Consider the following 24,423-nt stretch of genomic DNA (forward strand, 5'->3'; position numbering starts at 1 on the left):
AATAAAAAATGAAGTTGGCAGTCCTTTATACCAACACAATGTTGGAGTTAGACAAATAAAATTATAATTATAATTGTTATTTCCTCCTGAAGTTTATTTTGATAGTACACAGCATTTCAATTTCATTTCGGTTTTATGTTGCTGTAACCATTGTAGAATTTTGAAAGATTGTTTGTCTTAGTATTTAAAAAGTTGAAAGAGTCATATTTTAAAGTCCAATCCTTTTTTAAAGGGTGGGCTCAGCAGAGAAAATAACAAGTCCATCGGGTAGTGTTCAACTTGTAACAGCAGGACAGTCATGTCACTGGTTTGATATGAAAAGGTTTTATGCTGAAGTGGAGAGGCTCTTGGTACCTGGAGGAGTTCTAGCTATATATGGATACTTTTTGCCAAGACCACATTTCCCAGGAAAATCAGAAGACTTATGCAGTGTTGTAGACAAGGTGAGAGTTCTGTTATTTAGTGTTTCTGTCCTCGGTGCACACTGCACAGCAAAATGTATCAGTTTTTTGAAACCCTCTATTTGCCTCCCATTGGAATACATAAGGTTGAAATTTGGCTCAAAGGTGCCAATAACCTTCCCCTGTAAAGGTGAAAAGCATAGTGCCCTGTGATGTCATCCTCAGGCTCATGACAGTTAAAACATAGCTCAGAAGTTCATGTGAGGTGTATTCTGGCCAATGCCTTGTGGATATGTCACATGATGAAAAGGTTGTCACACTGGCTCTTGCCCACATTTCACTGCTTCTTGTGACACCTCTGCTACATAGGTCAGTACTGTGACACCCAGCATTGAAATCAAATAGTTTTTGTATGGGTGGTGAGGAAAACATTTCACACACACCACCTCTCAGAACTGGCACAAAAAGCCCTTAGGAGGTAGTATAAAAGTCAGTAAAACCACCCCTTTCCCTGGGATGTTGATTCCCACACATTTTGCAGTTGAAAATGACAATTTGCAATACATTGAACAATGGGACAACATTCTTGATAACTTTTAACTTTGTTGAGAGTGCCCCCCCCCCCCCCCTCCCCGGACAATCCAACCCTGCTCTAAGGACAGCATGGGGTTATATTCCATTGAACATGATCTGACCTGTTGGAGTAGAGCGCAACTGCAACATCCGGTCTGGTATTCAGGATGGAACTAGTAGGTTCTGTTCATAATCATTTGATGAAATTTGAATGTGATCTGAAGCAGCAATGGTTGCTTATGCTTTTTTGGCCCTCCTGTTTCACACCATCCTGTCGCATGATCACAGAGGGGTGCAACATTGACAAATGAATGAATAAAATGGCAAATGCCCCCTCTAAGACACCACAGCTTGACAATACCATCTGTGCCACCGACACACTTAAGCTGATCTTGTTAAAAATGTACCTGTCAAAAACTTTGACACTTATTCAACTGAGTGGTGCCTTGGAGTTGCTCTAGCTTCTGAGGACAGTCAACCCCATCTAAGGGTTATTGAAGGAGCAGCCTGCTAGTTCATTTAATCACATGACATCTTGCAAGGTATGACTTACTGCGACAAGAAATTACTCCCATTGAGCTAATCTCCTCCTTCCTGTGAATATTTTGATGAGGCTGTGACCATCTTACAATGAACTATATGAGAATGACTCACAACATCCTACTGCATTATGTTTTATTTTTATCTTGGCAATATTAAACTAATTACTAATTAGTGTGAGTATTTCGAGAATGATGATGTATGAGAACAATTCTCAATACCCTATTGCATTACATAAAATTTTATTTTGGTCAATGTGAATTAAACTCTTATAATTTTCAGTTTTACAGTGATGTTCTGGGGAAATATGTACTTCCGGAGAGTAAGAAAGTATACATTGACAATTACAAAGGAGGTGATTTTATGCATTTTCCATTCACAAAACAACCAGTTATAAGGTGAATTTTTATCTAAGACTGTATGTGTTGTCTATAATATCCAACTGTTTTGTTAATGGCCTCTTTTTACTTAGGGATGAATCTGTCACGACTGAAATTGATGCTACTGTTGCTGATCTTGTGGGATATGTAAGCAGTTGGTCAGCATTTCAGAATTATGTGAAACTGGAAGGAAAGACCCAGGGAACAATGGTCCTTCAGAAATTTGAAAAAGAGTAAGTATTTAAATGTCGTAATGTCAATGTCTGTAAGTAAGTGAGCATAAACACGCATCCACACCTTGGTTTACAATGTCAGTTTGGTTTATAGGCATTATTATTCCATTTTCAACACCACTACTAAAAGTTGGAGATTAGTGATGCACACATATTTCCTGTTGCAGCTGTTACATATATTCAGAATATCTGAAGCTTTGTTACTGAATGTAACACTGAATTAACTTTTTTGACTGATTAGCACTCTGTGTGTACTGGAACAGGGCACACATGTGGGCTGTGGTCTTACTAACTGCTCTATTGAGGTATGTCTCATACTCCAAACCCAAAGCATCAACCAGCCAATGCCTTTCTCCTAGCCTTTCTCCGAAGACACCCAAACAGGAAAGAAGTCAACAATCAATCGCAATTCGGTGTGTGCTTGATTGCAGATGAATTCAGCTGCAGTATAGCTGTCGTCAGTGCATATGAAGTGAATCATGTAGACTCAACAGGCTTGTAAGTGAACATGTAATAATACATGCATTTAGTAGCCTCTGGAGTCTATATGACTCACTTCATATGCACTGATAACAGCACCTGATAGCTGAAATCTAGATCTGCAATCGGGTGCACACTGAATTGTGACTGATTGCTGACTTCTTCCTGTCTGAATTACATCACAGCCACTGTGCGCAACATATCTGATGGACTCCAGCCTAATCCAAAGACACTCTCCTGAACAAATATGGTTTTCCCTGAGTGGCTCTCTGGATAAAAGTGACGTGTCTAAAAGGGAAGGCTCTGGCCACAAGTCCTAGTCTAGTTCACAGTTTTCATTTGCTGGAGTTTATTGCTACTTCAGTTAATGTTACTCAGAAAAGTATAAACTTAATTGTGACTAGATGGAAAATTTTGATTGGTATGCAAGCATTTGTGAGAGAAAAAAATCATAGTTCACTTCTGAGCTTGAAAACCATGGGATACATAGACATACGAATCTGCAGTTATAGCAGCAATGCATTGAAGGTTTTTGTTCTTTTTCAGAGTAGAAAAGAAATTTACATGGATAGATTACAACACCCTTATAATGCTGTGGCATTTGTGATACAAAGGACTCAGAGGGTGATGAGGAAAGGAGGAGGACTCAGAAAAATACATCCTTTTCAATTATGCCCACATTATAGTAAGGCAGTTGGTCATGAACACAAAGATATCGATATGCATTTTAAATTGTCACAAACTCACAGCTTTGTACTATTTGGAAATGCTGTAGACAGTGGAACTGCAGAGACATAGAACAAAGAGGTAGAAAATAATAATACTCACAGAAAACAGAGAACTGAAACCATGAAATATTAATAATACTGAAATTTTGTGATTAACATCATAATACTTTGATACATATGACAAGATGTAAAATTTATAGTAATGGAAAATGCATAAAATAAAAATGTGCTGTAAATGTACTACAAGCAGAATCTGCATACAGATGACAGAGGTAGTATAACTAGTCATAACAGTTACATCATCAAAACAATAACATTTCTTAAAGACTTATTAAGTAGTTTTCTGCAAATTGTCTCTGCCTTTACTTTAAGGAATCATACTCAGTTTCCTACATAAATGGCTGCATCAGAAATTATACATCTATCAAAATGACAGTGAAAAAATTGTTGACCAACAATAAAAATTCATGCCATTCTTTAACATTAAACATGTTACAAGTTTGTAAATGAAATCCATCATGGAAAAGAAGGAGTTTTCACTTTGTTTGTGTTTTAAATGTAAGAAAGATTCAGTGATATTATCAAAATTTATGAGAGGGTTTTTTGCACCTCTTGAGTTCTGAAATAGTGTCAGGAGATGATGCTACCCTAGCTGCACTATGTTTTTGAAGATCCTTATATGTTAGTGTGCTGTCCAAAATTTGGATAACCTGCTGTGACGTAGCTGTAAAACCAATAGGCAATGGTTTGTCTGGCCATGATGCTCAAATGTCAACAGTAAAATATGCTGAGCAGTTATGTGCAGATCATAGAAGTAAACTATTGCATTTTAGAATCATAAACAATGACTTAATCATTGTGTTTAGAGAGAAATTACAGAAAGACAACTGGGGAGAAATTTATGAAGCAGACAGTGTAGATGGAAAATTTAACTCTTCCTTAAACATTCTTCTACACCACTCCCTAATTAAGATGACAAAATGCCATCAATGTTTGGAACTCTGCTACATCCATTTTGTAAAATCCTCAACTGTGTTATGCTCCAAAAATTAAACACTTTAAGAATGAAATGAAAACGATTTGTAATGGGAAAAAAACAAAAATGGTAATCCAAATGAAACTGATCTCTCAGAAAATAGCTCAAGCAGGATTGGTGATATGTTCAACGATTAGTTCCTCATAGTAGCAGCAAACATTGCACCCACTAATAAACAAACATTTATAGCTGCCATGCATTACTTGTGCAATCACTTGCATGCACCACCAACAGACTTTTGTTTCAAAAATACAAATCATAAGGAGATTACAAAATTCATTAAGCCACTAAAAAGTAGTAATTTTGGTCGATTGATTGCACTTCTAGCTGAATCCTCAGATCTTGCATTGATTTGATTCGTTTGCCATTAAGTTATTTTTGTAATAACATGGGTATATTTCTTGACAGACATAAATATACCATAGTAACACCCATCTATAAAACTCTAGTTAAAGATCCAGTTCACTCCTGTCAATATTTTCCAACTTTTTTGATAAAGTGACATATGATAGATTACTGGGCATTTAAATAAGTAGTACTTGTTAAGTGCTTCTCATTTAGGCTTTCTGAAATGATTCACCACAGAGAAAGGAATACAAGACCTCAAAAGTGAAGTCCTTGTGTGAGAAAAATTATGATGTTGGTATATTTTGTGACCTTGCCAAATCCTCTGATTGTGCTGATCACAAAATTCTACTTGTCAGTCTAAAGGGGTATGACATTAATGACATCCCTCTGTCATGGATCCAGCATTATCTCCATAATGGAAAGCAGTGGGTCTCACTGACTGTGTCATGTCATAGCAGTGGAACTAACCTCAAAATGGGGGAACATAACAAGTGATGTCCCACAAGATTGGCACTGAGCTCACTCCTGTTTTTCACCTACAGGATGATCTTTCAATTACTTTTAAAGAGTGATTCAGAAACTATAATGTTTGCTGATGACAAGCTCAACCTTAGCAGGCACAGCTCAGATGAAAGCTGAACAAGCCTGCAAGTGATTCAGAGCAAGGATTCACCTTGCAGCAAAACACGTACCATGACATCCAAAGTGAATAAATTCACACCTATTTCTCATGACACATAGCATCTCATTGAGCAGCCTACACTGATGCATTTGACTGTTAGGTGGTGCAGTATTTTCTGCTGTGCTGATGTCTGCTTAATGCAGACTGGATTTTTCACAATGCTGCTGTACAGCTGCCGTGTTGCATAGAGCATATGTTCATGATGTCCACAGAGAAACTAATTCTTTCTGAAGCTGTTTTGAGGAAACTGTTTGGTTAAAAAAAGGTGATTTCACATCTTGCAGTCTTCCATCCTCACATACTAAAATTATTTTTAAAGCTGAAAGTAGTCATATCTAGTTCCAGTTAAAACTAAATGGGTTTTATGTAGTGGACGTATGTTGTCCCATGCAACACTGAAAGCTGTGGATATAGACTATCGCATATTTACTTTTGCAATAGATATTTCATATTGTTGTCAGCAGTGAGAAATTTTTATTCACAAGACAATACCTACATGATGTTATTTGCAATAATATGTTAAAATCAGATTAAAGTAAGAATAAGTGCAAACATGTCTAATAATGTTCAGTAGTTGATGTGACAGGAACAAGTGGCTTTCTTTCTTTGAGTGATATTAATAGACAGGGACAAGTACAACTTTTTCTTTTATTGACTTTATTTATGCGAAACAAATTCAACTTTGGACTTAGTGATGAGAGAGAAATTTGAGGTGTCACAAGGTAATGACCAGTGATTCAGGATAATTCATATTCAATTTTTCAGTGTGATTAATGGCATTCTAAATAAAAAAAATAATGAAAGGCCATTCTGAAGTAAATATAAAAGTGTTTTTGATCCAGATGAACCTGAACACATGCCTTTAGTAATAGTAGCTTTGTAAAGATATGTCATGCACCTACCTACTTGTTTTTCTGCATATGTCTTCAACATTAATTGATAAATTTTTTAGCTTACCCCAGCTGTTTTTCATATGAGGCATAAACATCTTTCCTATGAGTGATTACATCTTTCTACTTCTTCTTCTTCTTCTTCGACTACTACTACTACTACTACTACTACTACTTCTATTACAATTAATAATGTTATTTATTCCATCCATAGAGTATTTCATTCCTAGCATTTCAATTCTTCTCCTCAGCTGTAGGCCTATGTGTTTTTGTGGACATATAGGATCTTGAAATGTTGAGTCAGCATATTTTTCTGTCTTCAGCATGCTCACTACTGTATTTATTTTCACTTACTGACGCTTTTCAGAAATAAGTAGTACTGGCATTTTTCACTGTGACAAAGCATACATTGGCAGCCCATCATGATCACAACTGACTGCAGGGTATATTTTGCTGGTTCAAAAATCCTCATGTTCTGGTGCCACTGCAATAAATTGCACTCTTGCATAAGTCACCTGGTGAAACTGAACACTTGGGTTGTAATACCACACAAACTCCATTATATGATTTCAAATAAACATTAATGACCTGTTAGCACCAGAATTAGACTGTAATAATCATACACTAAATGAAAAACCTTGTGTAAAATTCCTTGGAATCTAGTATAACAAGTTAAAATGGAGCTGACACATAAATAAACCAATTAAGAGGCTGGGTTCAGCATGTTTCACCCTTAGAAGCATATCTCATTGTGCTGATTTTAAAGAGATGATTGCCAACTAATTCTGCACATTTTCACTTCTTGCTGATATATGAAATTATGTTCTGGGGAAGTGTGCCTAAAGTAAATAGACTGTCAAATTAGCAGAAGTGAGCAGGAAGAATATTATGTAAAATAAATAAATGTACATCTTGCAGAATCCTTTTAAGCATCTTGGAATTATTAGACTCACTTTCCAATACATTTACTCCTTAATGGTTTTTGCTGTAGACAATAAAAATCAGTTGTAATTAATAACTGAGCATAATCAGAATGCAATACAAAATAATTTCCACACAGACTCTGCATCCTTGTGTTGGGTTGAGATCAGAGTTATTTTCTCCAGGAGGTAGATAATTCATCAAGCTCCCAACTGATATAAAGCGAGAAACTGGTAATCTTTGTCAATTCAAAATAAAATTAAAAATATATTTCACTAGCAAGTCTTTCTATGAATTATCTTACTATCTAGGTTGAAAGATATAACAGTACTGTTAGCTATATGGCAAAAACTAGCAATGGTAATTTATTGTTAATACCGTATAAAAATTAAGTTTATAGGTTTCGCTTATCTTCCATAAATGTATACATTGACTTGTTCTGCATCCATGAAGGTTTTCCTTCTCAGTGAGATGTATGGAACATAATAAATGAATGTAGTCCATAAAAGGAAAGAAACCACCAAGGCTCCATGACCTTTCCAGATTCACATAGATTATAATACTGGAATGCTGCATCACCTTAAGTCATAGTGAATAGCTCAGAAGACCAATGATGCCTGGTCAACAAATACTTGAGCAAAGCCCCACTTATCAATCATTGATAAAATCTTCATGATCTGGACTCAGGGCCAAGACATCCTCACTCTTCCGCAATCTCAACACCTTCTTCCAATCAGCTTCACCCAGTTGTCTACAACCCAATGTGTCACCTGCCTGGACATTGACCACCATTTTCCTGATGGCTCCATCCACACCTCTGTTCATGTTAAAACTCACTAACCACCAACAGTACCTGCATTTGGACAGCTCTTATCCCTCCCACAACAAAAATCGCTCCCATATAGCCTGGTCACCTGTGGATGGTATATCTGCAATTAAGAGAACTGCCTTGCCCAACGTGCTGAAGGTCTCACAACGCCTTCACAGACAGGCACTACCTTCCAAACCCAGTCCACAGAAAGAGTTTCCATGCTATATCCTACACACCCCTAATCCTCACACCATCCCCAAGGATCAGCTACAAAGCAGCGCCTTCCTCATCACCCATTGTTGTCCTGGACTGGAACAACTGAACCATATCCTTCCCCAGCACTTTGTTTATCAATTATCTTGACTGGAAATGAGGGACATCCCACACAAGACCATTCTCACCCCTCCTAAAATGGTATTCCATCACCCACCTGACCTACACAACATGCTGATCCCTCCCTATTCCACCCCCATTCCCAGTCCCTTGTCACAAGGATCATACCCCTGTGGAAGACCCAGATGCAAGACCTGCCCAATCCACCCACCCAGAACTTCCTACTCCAGTCCTGCCTCAGGGTTATCCTACCACAGCCATGCTGCAATAACTATACAGCTTTTTACGTCAGTATGACAACCAACTGGCTGTGCACCAGAATGAATGCCCACTGCCAAAGTATGGCCAAGAACAAAGTTGACACCCAGTGGCACAATGTGCACCTGAACGCAACAGGTTGGATTTCATTGGCTACTTCACAAGCTAGGCCATCTGGATCCTTCCCTCCACAACAACCACCTTTTCTGAACTACAAGGATGGGAGTTATCCTTGCAACACATTCTTCACTCTTGTAACCCTTCCGGCCTCAGTCTCCTTAACCACTGCCCCCCACACCCTCCACCCAACACTTTCCTCTTCCTCTGTCCTTTCAACCTCTCCCAATTCACATCTCCACATCATTTGCATTGAGCACTGCTCCCCACTGGCTCTGGGACCCATGCATCACATGTCTAGCCCATGCACTGGCCACTTCTCCCTCCTGCATTCCTAGCTAGAAAACCTGCTGCCTCTCTATGAGCCACTAGCTACCCACCCCTCACCCCTTATCCCTCTCCTCTACCTATCCCACCTGACACAATCTGCAGCCCACTTTAGTCCACTATGTCTGTTGATGGTTCAGTACTTCTGATATTTGGTGAGTGGTCTCCTATACTCCTAAATTATAAAAGATTATGTGACTTTTCTGTTTTAGTTATATCCACATATATTATAAAAATACATGTACATGTGTATTCACCATGGTCCATTGATAGTGACTGGGCCAAATATCTCATGGAATAAGCATCAAATAAAAAAACTACAAAGAACAAAACTCGTCCAGCTTGAAGGGGGAAACTAGATGGTGCTATGTTTGGCCCACTAGATGGCGCTGCCATAGGTCAAACGGTTATCAACTGCGTTTTTAAATAGGAACCCATTTTTTATTTCATGTTCATGTAGTACGTAAAGAAATATGAATGTTTTAGTTGGGCCACTTTTTTCGCTTTGTGATAGATGGCGCTGTAATAGTCACAAACATCTAAGTACGTGGTATCATGTAACATTCCGCCAGTGTGGACGGTATTTGCTTCGTGATACGTTACCTGTGTTAAAATGGACTGTTTACCAATTATGGAAAAGGTCGATATTGTGTTGATGTATGGCTATTGTGATCAAAATGCCCAACGGGCATGTGCTAAGTATGCTGCTCGGTACCCTGCAGCTGGATAGTTAAGTTATTTAAAGAAACAGGAAGTGTTCAGCCACATGTGAAACGTCAACCACGACCTACAACAAATGATGATGCTTAAGTAGGTGTTTTGGCTGCTGTCGCAGCTAATCCGCACATCAGTAGCAGACAAATTGTGCGAGAATCGGGAATCTCAGAAATGTCGTTGTTGAGAATGCTACATCAACATCGATTGCACCCGTACTATATTTCTATGCACCAGAAATTGCAAGGCGATGACTTTGAACGTCATGTACAGTTCTGCCACTGGGCACAAGAGAAATTATGGGACGATTACAAATTTTTTTGCACGCGTTCTATTTAGTGACGAAGCGTCATTCACCAATAGTGGTAACGTAAACCAGCATAACAGCACTATTGGGCAACGGAAAATCCACTATGGCTGCAACAAGTGGAACATCAGTGACCTTGGCGGGTTAATGTACGGTGCGGCATTATGGGAGGAAGGATAATTGGCCCCCATTTTATCGATGGCAATCTAAATGGTGCAATGTATGCTGATTTCCTACATAATGTTCTACTGATGTTACTACTGCATGACACAATGGCAATTGTCAATGCATGTGTGAACATTACGGAAGGCGAACCACTTGCTGTTGAGAGGAATGTCATTACACGTATTGCCAAATGCATTGAAGTTGACAGACAACATTTTGAGCATTTATTGCATTAATGTGGTATTTACAGGTAATCACACTGTAACAGCATGCATTCTCAGAAATGATAAATTCAGAAAGGTACATGTATCACATTGGAACAACCGAAATAAAATGTTCAAATGTACCTACATTCTGTATTTTAATTTCAAAAACCTGCTTGTTACCAATTGGTCATCTAAAATTGTGAGCCGTATGTTCGTGAATATTACAGTGCCATCTATCACACAGCGAAAAAAGTGGTCCAACTAAAACATTCATATTTCTTTACATACTACACGAATATGTAATAAAATATGGGGGTTCCTATTTAAAAAAACACAGTTGATATCCGTTTGACCTATGGCAGCGCCATCTAGCGGGACAACCATAGCGCCATCTGATTTCCCCCTTCAAGTTAGACAAGTTTCGTTCTTTGTAGTTTTTTTGTTTGACACTTATTTCATGAGATATTTGGCCTGGTCACGATCAATGAACCACCCTGTATATGTTACCCGTCTCCTTCTAAACCACTAGACTGATTTCAACCAAATTTGGTACACATGTCACTTACTGTCTGAAAAGAGTTGCTGTGGGGGGTAAGAACTACCTTTCTATCAGAGATGTGAGTGTATAGCCCGCATCTCGTGGTCGTGCGGTAGCGTTCTCGCTTCCCATGCCCGGGTTCCCGGGTTCGATTCCCGGCGGGGTCAGGGATTTTCTCTGCCTCGTGATGGCTGGGTGTTGTGTGCTGTCCTTAGGTTAGTTAGGTTTAAGTAGTTCTAAGTTCTAGGGGACTGATGACCATAGATGTTAAGTCCCATAGTGCTCAGAGCCATTTGAACCATTTTTGTGAGTGTATAAAAGCGGTATAGCACATGACATGCAAATAGCCATACTTCATTCATTCAGTATTTGAGAATGAGAGCACTCAATGATTTACAAAAAACTCTACACAAAATTTCAAACCTGTATGAAACTTTTTCTCATTGACAAGCCTCACAAAACGATGAAAGGAAAAAAGTTATTGCTTACTACATTCTCGCTCTTCATGCAGTAAAGCTGCCACATGAAATCATAAACAGAGCTGCTTGAAAGTAAAACTGCAGAGCAAAATACACTAGAGATATTGGTGAAAGTTGTGTACAAATACATGTGAAATTGTTTAAATATATATAAAATAGATTTGATATGTATGTATGTGGCCAAAACCATGGGTATAAAGCTGCTGAAATGATTCACCCAAATTTGCTACACATATTACTCACAGTTACAATATGGAAAGAAATACTGTGCTGGTAAAAACCACCAGCCTCCTGTTGGAGTGAGAGTGATAACATGGAGATAGAAAGGGGGGGAGGGGATGGAGAGACAGAGAGGAGGAAGAATGAGATGGACAAAGATAGAAGGAGGAGGAGACAGAAAGATAGAGGGGAAGGGGAAACATGCAGAATAAGAAAATATATGTCTAAAAACAAAGATGATGTAACTTACCAAACGAAAGCATTGGTGTGTTGATAGACACACAAACACACACACAAAATTCAAGCTTTCGTAACCCACGGTTGCTTCATCAGGAAAGAGGGAAGGAGAGGGAAAGACGAAAGGATGTGGGTTTTAAGGGAGAGGGTAAGGAGTCATTCCAATCCCGGGAGTGGAAAGACTTACCTTAGGGGGAAAAAAGGACAGGTATACACTCGCACACACACACATATCCATCCGCACATATATATTGGTATATATATTGGTATCTTCCTAACTTTGCTAGGAGCTTGAGATATTATTTTCTCAGATTCATTGAATTTATGGCTCTAGATCCTGTGTAAACTGTAAGTGGGTAATTGTATTTTAGTTATATTTGTTCCCTAGGAAGCATCTGTGCAACTCAGTACAGAAAGAAAATCAGTGTCAGTTGTACTATCATCTGTATTTTATTGCAGATACAGATTTCGGCTAACAGCAGAGTTGCCATCAGTGCTATAAGTACAAAATAACACAGGAATCAGACCTTGAAAAGCACACTAACTAAGAACCATGTCCTAGTTGTTCAGTATACCAACTGAACAATTACTAATTATTATAGGTAGTCATGGAGACTCAGCATTGTTATAATGACACGCTTTACATTATAACTTTGGATCTACAAGCATCAATCAAACTAAGGCTGCTGTTTACAGACCCACACAGTTAAACCTCAGTTTATGCTTTGGTGGCCAGCCAACACCCCCTATTTCCATTACTCATATATAAAAAAATGGGTTACGATTTTATATATAAGAATAATATGAATGAGATTTTCACTCTGCAGCAGAGTGTGTGCTGGTATGAAACTTCCTGGCAGATTAAAACTGTGTGCCAGACCGAGACTCAAACTCGGGACCTTTGCGTTTCATGTGTAAGTGCTCAACCAACTGAGCTACCCAGGCACGACTCGCGCCCCGTCCTCACAGCCTTACTTCTACTAGTACCTCACCTCCTACTTTCCAAACTTTACAGAAGCTCTTCTGCGAACCATGGAGGACTAGCACTCCTGAAAGAAAGGATATTGCGGGGACATGGCTTAGCCACAGCCTAGGGGATGTTTCCAGAATGAGATTTTCACTCTGCAGCGGAGTGTGCGCTGATATGAGACTTCCTGGCAGATTAAAACTGTGTGCCGGACCGAGACTCGAACTTGGGACCTTTGCCTTCTGTGGGCAAGTGCTCAATCAACTGAGGTACCCAGGCATGACTCACTATACGTCCTCACAGCTTTACTTCCACCAGTACCTCACCTCCTACCTTCCAAATTTTACAGAAGCTCTCCTGTGAACCATGCAGGACTAGCACTCCTGAAAGAAAGAATATTGTGGAGACATGGCTTAGCCACAGCCTAGGGGATGTTTGCAGAATGAGATTTTCACTCTGCTCAGTTGATTGAGCACTTGCCCACGAAAGGCAAAGGTCCCGAGTTTGAGTCATGGTCCGAGACACAGTTTTAATCTGCCAGGAAGTTTCAAGAATAACATGAATTCAAAATAACTGTAGTGTAAAGTAAAAGTTTTATGAGGAGGCATTAAAATAAGCATTGCCACAAATATTGCTACATATTGAGTTCATTATCATAAAGTACATTAATATGTAGTAATACTTTGCATGAGTATACCTTAAAATACTAAAACATAAGTAACAAGCTGGTGTAGAAATTAAAGTGTCCATACTTTTTTTTATAACCTAAAAACATATAATATAATCACCAATCAAATGTATGTAGACACTGTATAATGAAATTTTAAAATCACTGTCACAGCTGCCAAGCAGAAGTGGAATACAATAAAGTGTTTATAGTATACTTGTTAGCATATTTCAGAGAATATAAGTAGCATACAATAATGTTAAAAACAAAATTACAAAGCATACAATGTATAAATACTGAAAAATGACTTAGATTTTAATTATAAAGTTTCTACTTATATGGTACACAATCAAAATGTTATTACATAGGGATGAGTCCACTAGGTTGAATGCATATCTCCTGGTTTGCCACCATGCCTTCTATCTGGAAGATGGTTTTCAAAAAGCTCCCAAAAATGGGCACTTCTCATTGTGACTTGCTCATTCAGTGAAATGATCTAAGGAGAACTTTGAAGGTTGAAAATCTCCACCTCCTCAAGCAAATCTAAAAATGCGCCCTTCTTACTTCTATGAAGCTATTTTGATTGTTAGGTCAGATCTGGAACACTTTCTCCACTATCAGTCAGGTGGGGAGCAAAATTAGATTTATCTGCCATGTCCCTTCTGTCCAGCACCACATGCTACTTGAATCTGACCTCAAGCCATCTCCCAGTTCGGCCCACATAACAGGCATTACAGTCTGAACACTCCTATCTGTATACACCTTATTAGTGAAAAATATTAGTTTTTTGTATATTAAGTGATAGTAACTGACCAAGACTATTCACAGTACTAAAAGATACTGTAACTTTACACATCCTCAAAACTGATGACGCTCATGTACTACAGTACCATAGCAAGGCAACATAACAAATGTATATTTTGTCTTTTACTGTGTTATTTGCAGCAGGTGTTGTATTGTGTTCCATTTTATTGTAAATATTAGTTACATAATTCAGTGTGTAATTATTAGCTTTTGCAGTGTAATTGGTAACATTTAACTCCATCTTTGATAAAGACAGAAGCTGAAGTAATGAATTGGAATTTGTACCAAGGTCGAGACTTGAACCCTGGTCTCCTGCTTACTAGACAGATGTGCTACCCACCACACCACCATGGCATTGTGTGTGCCACAGCTGCATGGGCTACCCTAGTCCAGTGCCCTCGATAACACTAACTTCAGTTCATGCCTTCAGCCTGTTTTCTCTTTTTAAATCGCCAGAAATTTATTGAAGATAAAGTTGAGACTCAAATGTCTCCAGGAAAATATAATTCCATCAGATGAATAAATCAGCTACACCTAAGGTACAGGAAGGTTTTCCCATTATGTATGAAGCTTGGGTGCTATTCTAATATGAGAGAGCCTCAGCAGTACTGACGAAAAGAAGTGGAAAATGGCCCGAAGGCATGAACTGAAGTTAGCATTAGGGAGGGCAGTGGATTAGGATAGTCCTTGCTGCTGTGGTAGCCACAGTGCCATGGTGGTGTAGTGGTTAGCACATCCGCCTGTGGAAAATAATTCATTTTTAGCATTCGAGACAGCAGGTCAGTATTACATAATATACAAAAAACAAAATTTTTTTACCAATCAGGTGTATACAGATGGAGCATTCAGATAAAATATAACTTTTGCTGCCCACCTGACTGACAGCGAAAAGTGCGTTCAAGATCTGATCTCACAACTGAAATAGCTTCATAGAGGTGAGAAGGGGATATTTTTAGATTTCCTTGAAGAGGTGGAGATTTTTAACCTTCAAAGTTCTCCTTAGATCATCTCACTGAATGAATAAGTGGCAATGAAAAGCACCCTTTTTTGGGAGCTTCAGATAAAATATAACTTTTGCTGCCCACCTGACTGACAGCGAAAAGTGCGTTCAAGATCTGATCTCACAACTGAAATAGCTTCATAGAGGTGAGAAGGGGATATTTTTAGATTTGCTTGAAGAGGTGGAGATTTTTAACCTTCAAAGTTCTCCTTAGATCATCTCACTGAATGAATAAGTGGCAATGAAAAGCACCCTTTTTTGGGAGCTTTTTGAAAGCCATCTTCCTGATAGAAGGCATGGTGGTGATCCAGAAGGGAGAAATTCAACTTAGTGGACTCATCCCTGTGTAGTAACATTTTGATTGTGTCCCATGTGATTGTGAAGTGTCCCCATGTGGGATGGTGCACACACAGAGACTACAGCTTCCAGGTAGCCTTGAACTACAGAATTCATTTCTCTAAGGAAGCAACAAGAAAACATGGACAACAGAAATTGAATCTTTACAGAGATCAAAAGAGATTGTTCTGATCTGATAAGAATAACTGTTACTCTATGGCAACAATTCTAAGAAGGTGGAAGAGAAAGCACACAGTTTGTCACCATCGATTGCTCTCCAAGGTCAGAATCGGTTGTGGTTATGATCTCTGGTGCATTGACATTGTCTTCGTTCATGGAAGTGCTGTATTGGTGACTCATTGTTTACTCAGTGGTAGACTTGGTGGCATGATTTGCTGGAGAGCTGCAGGCTGCAGGTGGCCTACATCCTATATAGGCCATCAGTGATAGAGATACCTGGAAACAGCCTGTGTCACGTGGCTTTGCAATTGCGAAATAGTGCCAGCTGTCCACTGGACATACATCTGGTGTGATGGCAACCCACAGGGCACTGCTGTGTGGCGGTGTGGCAGAACATCAGGCACCAGAGGTACACAGTATTTCTCTCCCCTTTGGCGAGAGATGGTGAAGACAATGCAAGGCGTAGACAGCGGCCGCGGTGTTGGCAGTAGCCAAGGACATGGTACTCCTCTTCGCTTTGGAGGGATATGGCAAAGCCACCTCAAGGTATAGACAGTGGCCATGATGGAGGCAACAGCCAAGAACATAGCACTCCTCTTCCCTTCAGAGAGAGATGGCGAAGCCATCTCGAAGCGTAAATGGTGGCCGCAGTGAAGGCGACAGCCAAGGACGTGCAGTCCTCTTCCCTTTGCTGTAGATGGTGTAGCTGGCTGGAAGCAGTGGACTGCAGAGCATAGGCACTGTCAACAGCAAAGAGCACAGAGAGTGCAGGTGGGCCAGCGGAGCCCACAGAGGGTGGCGCTGAAGCCAGCAACGTACGTACCACCAGCACCGGAGCAGGTGACAGGAGGCACATGCCATGGGACCAGAATGTATGTGATGTTCGGCATACCAAGGTGGTCGGTGAGGAGGCCTGGAAAAAACAAAAACGTGCACAGACTTCATTGAGCAGGGCATCGACATCACACGAAGGTGGCAACACGAGGCATAGCCAAACGTTGTGGCGAAACTTCCACAAGTGAAGCACAGGAGGTGCAGGGAAGGCCATGAGGTGGTCAGAGAGGTCCACAAGGAAGAGTGGCTGAGGACGGCAACCAGAAGGGACAGCACTCTGAAGGGTTCCTCTGAAGGCACAGTAACAGGTGATGCATCCAGCAGAGTTGTGGAAACAGTAGATAGATAAGTCACTGCTGTAGTGGAAGGACCAAGGCAGACAGAAGGCATGTATGTCCACCAAGGGCATTGGATGAATAGGGTCAGATCGGATGGAGAGGGACGTCGACAGGACTGGTGGCAGTGGTGAGGGTGGCAGCTGCAAAACTTACGCGTCTGGAGGCGCCGCATCGGGAGGTGCCATGTCGGCAGGCATCGCGTCAACAGGCACCATGTCAGGAGGTCCTGCTTCAAGAGGTACCACATCAGAAGGTGGTGATGCTGGCATAGCTGAGGGAGCAGCGCAGTGGCACTGAGACACGAGTGTGCCAGAGGCCGTGTGGCAAGGGCCCGGAGGCAGGGAGCCAGGGGCCAGGGCCAAGGTGGCCAGGACAGAAGCATCACGAAGAGAAGTGTGAAATAGGTGGTCCAGGGTGGCTAGGAAGAGGGGCCAAGAATCCAAAGCCACTTCAAAGTTGGAAGGATGGAGGGGGTGGTAGCAAGCATGCCATCCTGCACTAGGTGGTCATTGGAACAGTGAGGTGCCATCGGAGGAGCTCCAACGAGTGCAGAAAGTGCCTAACATGAAGCAGAAGCCATGCTGTCCCAGCTGCAGCATGTGGAGGCATTGACACTAAGAAGCACTAAATCAAATGAGCTGTTTCCTGGGTCAAACGGAGCAACTGCTGAACCCACAATTGGAGAAGCTGCAGAAGCGAATGCTCTGGTGTAGAAGCAGCCATCAGAGAATAACAAGTGAAATGAGATGGGAAGAACATCAGGCAAACATGCAGAAAAGCACACTAATGCAGAGAGAGGGCTACTCAGGTGAGCTCAGATACTGGAGCAAAATTCCAAAGATGAAAGCAGGCATGAAAAGTTTACCCTTATAACCAACTGATGTGTCCCATTGTGGGATGATGTACACACAAAGAAGACAGTTCCCAGGTAGCCTTGAACTACAAAATTTATTTCTCCAAGGAAGCAACAAGAAAGCATGAACAACAGAAATTGAATCTCTACAAAGAACAAAAGAGATCATTCTGATCTGATAAGAATAACCATTACTCTTTGAAAACAGTTCTATGAAGGTGCAAGAGAAAGCACACAGTGTATAAGCATCGATTAATCTCCAAGATTGGAATTGGTTGTGATCACTATCAGAGGTGCACTGGCATTGTCTTCATCCAGAAGTGCTGTGTGGATGACTCATTGTTTACTCAGCAGCACACTCCTCTGGAGAGCTGCAGGCGATAGCCTATATAGGCTGCCTGGCATAGGGATACCTGGAAATAGTCAGGGTCACGTTAATTTGCAGACTCAAAATAGTGCTGGCTGTCCAGTGATCGTGGCACTCTCCATACCACAGGGGATGGTGCAGTGAAGTTGAACAGTGTTGGCTGCAGGCACCTTGCATGACGGCAGCCGACAGGGCATTACTGTGTGATGGCGTGCTGGAACATCAGGCACCAGAGGCACAAGGCATACCATATGAGAAGAAAGTGTATAATTAAAATCTAAGTCATCTTTCCAGTATTTACAGGTTGTAAACTTTGTAGTATACATTACTGTTTGCTACTTACATTTTCTGAAATTTGCTCACAAGCATATTATAAATATTTTTTTGTATTCCACTTTCACTTGGCAGCCATGACAGTGATTTCAAAACTTCATTACGCACTGTCTACATACATTTGATTTGGTTATTATATTATATATTTTTAATTTATGAAATAAAATATAGACTGGATAATTATAATTTTTACACTAACTTGTTACTCCTGTGATATTTTAAGGAATACCTATACAAAATTTTATTACATGTAATGTACTTCAAGATATTGAGCTCAATATATAGAAATATTTGTCACAATGCTTATTTTAATGTCTCCTGACAAAATTGCACTTTACTATAATTATTTTGAACTCATATTATTCTTATGTATGTAAAAAAAATCGTCTTTGACACTTTCAGGACTGAGCAGCCAGTGGGTAGCTCAGTTGACAGACAGTTTCAGTGTTTGGGAATTTTGTGTAACAGGTTCTAATGCACAGAATATTAGTCACTTGTATTTCATTTGAAAGAGGGGTCTTTTCTCTATGACCTGCTGCAAAGAAACATAGACTTACATCTGTGTCCCATTTATTACATGGGAATGAAAAGGTTGTTTTTGCAGCAACAAAACGTTTTTTGGCTTTCGTTTCCTAAATGGAGATAGAATTTGTTGGTCCGAGTTCTGCATTACATTCTTCACATAGTGCCTTGTATCTTTTCTTGCTATTTTCTCAGATTTTGCCTTGCTTTGTTCTGGATGAACCTTACTTCTCCTCAGAATACATCTTGACATTTCTGTAGGCAAAATCAATTTAGGGTAATGTTTTTCACTGAGTTTGTATGCAAGTGAGCTATTTTGAGTCCCAAGTTGATTCAGCCATGGCTCCCTTGTTCATCAAAGACAGTGCCAGTTCAGTGACAAATTCAACAAGATGCTTACTTGTAGGCCTTAACTTATTATATAAAACATACAAATTTACAATCCACCCTGATGAAAAAAGTATTTCTGCCACCATTTTATTTGCTTCGCCTCAAAATGGTAATAGCCCTTTAGCTGGTAGGTAGCTGTGGTCCATACCAGCCTTGTTTTTACTATAATCCAAAATTCAGGGAAATTTCATCTCCTCTATCTTTCCTAATTTTGTTCTGACACTGACATTTGATGCAGTCATTTTGAGTTTTGTTGCCAAAGGAATACATTCCTAGTGTCCTCCCGATCCACAAACAGCAAATAGTTTCATAAGTGAAATGTAAGACTTTTTTTCCAACTTCTGTGCAATTGATCTTTAACAAGCCTTCTTTCTATTTTTCAGTTGTAAGGCCATCTAAAAGAAATAAAAAGTGGGTAGCTGACAACAATTGATGCCATTTGTACTGTTTGATATCTTGAGGCATGGCATGTGGCAATAAAGGGGAATGTGAACAACACAAAGAAAGTTACACACAGTGTTTTCTGTATTTGTTTTCCACAAATATGAGTGCAACAAGATGCCATTTGTGTCTTCTCGTGGTAGTAGAAGCATCATAACATATTTTTATACAGAGCTCAGATGTAAGAAAAAAGGTGGAATACATTTACAAAGCTGAAAAGCAGCTGACCTACATTACTCATCTTCTTTCAGTATAATGTGTGCAACATTGGAGCTATGTCACTCATCTCCAAAGTGTTAACCCAATTTTTCATATATAGGTAATGGAAGTGTGTGTTTAAATCCCCCATTACTATCATATTCTTCCTTCCCATCTGCTTCTGCATTTCCTCTTCAAACTCTTGCTTCTCCTCAGAAGTGCAACCCACCTGTGGTGCATACACTTCTATTACCTCTGTGGTTGTCCCCTTGAGTGATATTTTGGTCTTCATCATCCTCTCACTTATTCTCTTCATTTCCTCTTTTAATCCATCTCTTACTACTATTCCGACTCCATTTCTGCTTCCCTCCTCATTTCCACTCCAGTACAGTTGGTAGCCTTTTCTCAGTTCTCTCCTTCTTTCCCCTTTCTATCTCACTTCAGCTAACCCCAATAGGTCTAACTTCCTTCTTTCCATCATGTCCACCATCTCCTCCACCTTTCCAGTCAATGTTTGTGTATTTAATGTTCCAAATCTTAATCCTTGTTTATATCCAGTTAGTCATTGATTAAATCTGTCCTTTCTGAGGCCCATTCTATTTTTGAAAGCAGAAATCATAATCCACAACTGGCTAAGAGAAGACAAGGCTGCAAAAGTGTGCTTGGACCAGGGGATTGGTACTGCTGAAATGAGGGAGGTGAAAGACTATTGGAGTTCTGTTAAAGGAATGGCTTGCTTGGTTGGGAACTCTTGGTTCAGGAAAAGGGAGAGCCACAAGATTACCTGGTATAGTCAAGACTTAAAGAGGAAGTCGATAGTTGACTGCGTCCTGTATGATAGTGAGATGAATAGGAACATCATTGACATTAAGGTATTACCATCAGAGGCCTTGGATAGTGACCACCGTTTGCCGGTAATGAACCTGAGAGGGACTAAGGATAATAAAGGGACAGAAAACCAGGAAAGATGTGTAAGGGCATATAAGTTGAAGGAGGAAGAAAGCAGGCTATATTACCTACAAGTAGTAGAGGAAAGCGTCCCAAAGGATGAACCAAAAACAGTAGAAGAGGAATGGGGTAGATTCAAGGGAACATTAGTAAGTGCAGTGGAAGCAATCTGTGGGAGGACAAGCAACAAAAAGAGATGGAAAGAAACACCCTGGTGGAATGATAAAACAAAGGATATAGTACAAAAGAAGAATAGAGCCTTTAGGGTACAGTTCCAGAAGAGAACAGTAGAGATGGGAAGAGTACCAGGCAAGAAAGAAAGAAACAAGAAGAGTGGTAGCAGAAGAAAGAAGAAAATGGATGGAACAGTGCACCAGAATGATGGAGGCAGATAGTGAAGGTTCAAAAGAGGTGTTATATGGGATGATTAAAAGTAAGAGGAAGAACGGTGTGACAGATTATGCTCGAATAGTGAACAAAAGTGCACTAGATGTAGAGAATAAGGAGGAACTCACAGCAAGTCTGGATGAGCTAAGTGTAGAGATGGTGAGAGCAGCAGGAGAGGTAGGGATACTATAGCTGTATTGAGTAATGAAAATTGTGTGGAGACTGAAGATGTTTCCAGAAGACTGGAAGAAGGGAATAATTGTCCCGATCTTTAAGAAGGGAAATAGGGAAGAGCAACATGGCTTCAGAACAGGAAGGTCCACGATGAATCTAATTTTTGCTGTAAGACAACTGCAGTAACAGCACTATGAATATGGAATAGATGTACTAATGTCCTTCCTGGACATTGAAAAAGCGTGTGACAGTGTATGTAGAAGCAAAGTGTGGAAAGCCCTGGAGGACAGAGGAGTAGCAAAACAGATTATTTAGAGGATAAGGGAAATGTACTGTGGAAGTGTGAGCAGTGTGAAAGTGGGAGGAGAGAGATTAGCTTGGACTGAACAGAAGAATGGCTTGAAACGGGAAGTGCACTTTCACCATTACTCTTCATTGTAGTGATGGATGATATAATGAGTACAGTACCACAAGTAATTGGTGAAAGGAATATGAAAGCTATGGTGTTTGCAGATGATCTGATGATTTGGGGCAGTAAGGAGGAGGAAGTACAAGAGCAGTTGGACGTATGGGAACGAACAGTACAAGAACATGGGATGAAATTATGAAATTTAGTATAAGTAAGAGTGAGATGATTATTACAACAAGAAAGAAGGAGAGAGGAACAACTGGAATAACAGTTGGTGAGGAATGATTGAGGAGAGTGGAGAGTTTCAAGTACCTAGGAGGCCTGATACAGGAAGATGGAAAAAACAACAGAGAAACAGGAGGAGATAGAGAAATCAAGGCTAAGATGGTATGGACACGTTAAGAGAATGGAGGAGAAGAGGATAGCCAGGAGGATACACGAGATGAAACTGGGAGGAAAGAGACCAAGAGAAAGACCAAGAGACAGATGTCTGAAAGGAGTAGAGGAATGCATCCAGATGAAAGGAGAAGACTGGAACAAGGTGAAGATGGAGAGATGGTGGCAAGACAAAAGACAATGGAGAGGCTTATGTTCCATACAGACCTGGCCAGAGGCTGGAAACTGTCTATGATGATGATGATGAGGTAAGGGAAGTGGAGGGCATTGGCCATCCAACATGGCTTAAACTGACATAGGTGTACAGGTCTGTAAACAGCAGCCTCAGTATGACTGATGCTTGTACATGCCACAGTTAAATGGTAATATGTGCCGTTATAACTTTGCTGAGTCTACATCAATACCCATAACAGCATGTAATTGTACAATTGGCATTTTCTACAACTGTGACATGGTTGATGATAAATGTACTGTTAGCTGAAATCTAGATCTGTCATGAAATACAATTTATAGTACAACCGATATGATGCTGACCTTCTTTCTGTCCTGGATTACATTATCATCCTGTGGCACAATTATTCCCATGGAATCAAACCTGACTTTTTCAATTGCTTGACATGTGTTTTTAAATATCGTAATTTACATAATCTCTTTAAAGTGTGCAGAAGAAACTAAAAATTGCTTGTTTTAGAAGCATTGCAAGAATCTTCCATGACTCTGCATCTGTCACTTCAGTAACATTACCAGAAAAGTTGTTTTATTTGTACTTTAATAATAACAAAAGTGGAATTATTAATTTTTCAGAGTTACTTGTAACTATATTTCATGTGTTTTGTTTATAGGGCTATGGATATTCTGAATGCAACATCTGCTCCTGCTGAAACAAGAATAACCATAAAATATAAATATTTTCTTATTATGGGAAGAAAATGAGCAATTTCATAGGAATTGTAGCTTTTGTATCCTACTATGTGCCAAATAAAATGATACAATAAGTGTTGAAAAAATTGGATGTGGTTGTTGTTTGTGTAACTGAATTCAATAAAATTTCACCATATTGTGATATTACTTTATGGAAATGAACTTAGTATTAAAACTTCCAGAATAAATTATTTACTAATGAGCCAAAACATGATGACCACTGCCTGCTGTGAGACTGCATCCAACCTTGTAGTGATGCGAGCTGTGACACATAAGAAAAATATGTAAGAAGAGCAAAGATGGATGGAGAATCCTTTTGATGCCAATATGGGTCACAAACTGAGAAATCCAGTAACATAAGTGACTGTCAAAGGGCAAATTTTTAGGGCCCAGCACCTGGAATTATAGTATCTTGTAAACAGTGAAGATGGTCGTGAGTTCTCTGGCTGCTGTTGTGAGATAGTGAAACTATGAGTATGTGACAAGGTGTTGGACATCCACATATGTGCACACCTCTTCACAAAATGTGAATGTGGAGATTGGAGGCTTGCCAACTCTGCAAACAAGGATAGGCAGTGATCTGTGGCATGGTATCATTGAGACTGGGCCTTGGATCGATACAGATGTGTCAACTAGTCGGATTAATCACATTTCACATGTCACCTGGTTGATATGCCATCATGCAGGTGGACCACAATTTCACATGTTCATTGGACCATGGACTCATGCCATAGGGAACAGAATTACATGATGGTGTACTGAAACTGGAGTTCCATTGGATCTGTTGCATAATTGAAGGCACCATGATAGCCATGGGATATATGACAATTACTGTGAGACACTTGCATCCCTTCACAATTTGCCTTTCCCTACGGCAATGGCATCTCCTAGTAGGAAGAAGTCACAAGAACAGAATTGTGCTACAGCATTTTGAGGAGCTTTATAGCGAAACTGACCACCAAATTCGCCTCTTTTAACCTAATGGAACACGTCTGTGACATTATAACTCGCCAATTCCATGCCCACAAACCACCG

General features: G+C 39.9%; 1 protein-coding gene across 7 annotated transcripts in view; it reads left to right on the forward strand.

Annotated features, from left to right (window-relative positions):
- The window catches only part of LOC124615711 (putative methyltransferase DDB_G0268948), a 137,369-nt gene extending 113,892 nt beyond the window's left edge, over window positions 1-23,477 (forward strand). For all 7 annotated transcript variants that reach the window (XM_047143761.1, XM_047143760.1, XM_047143759.1 and 4 more), the window contains 4 exons: window positions 233-443; window positions 1,797-1,912; window positions 1,987-2,127; window positions 23,310-23,477. In XM_047143761.1, coding sequence (XP_046999717.1) covers window positions 233-443; window positions 1,797-1,912; window positions 1,987-2,127; window positions 23,310-23,400 — 559 coding nt within the window. In that variant the 3' untranslated portion in view covers window positions 23,401-23,477. The remainder of the gene's footprint in view (window positions 1-232; window positions 444-1,796; window positions 1,913-1,986; window positions 2,128-23,309) is intronic.
- Window positions 23,478-24,423: the final 946 nt, after the last annotated feature.

The sequence above is a fragment of the Schistocerca americana genome, chromosome 5 (genome assembly GCF_021461395.2).
Source record: "Schistocerca americana isolate TAMUIC-IGC-003095 chromosome 5, iqSchAmer2.1, whole genome shotgun sequence".
Taxonomy (NCBI): Eukaryota; Metazoa; Arthropoda; class Insecta; order Orthoptera; family Acrididae; genus Schistocerca; species Schistocerca americana.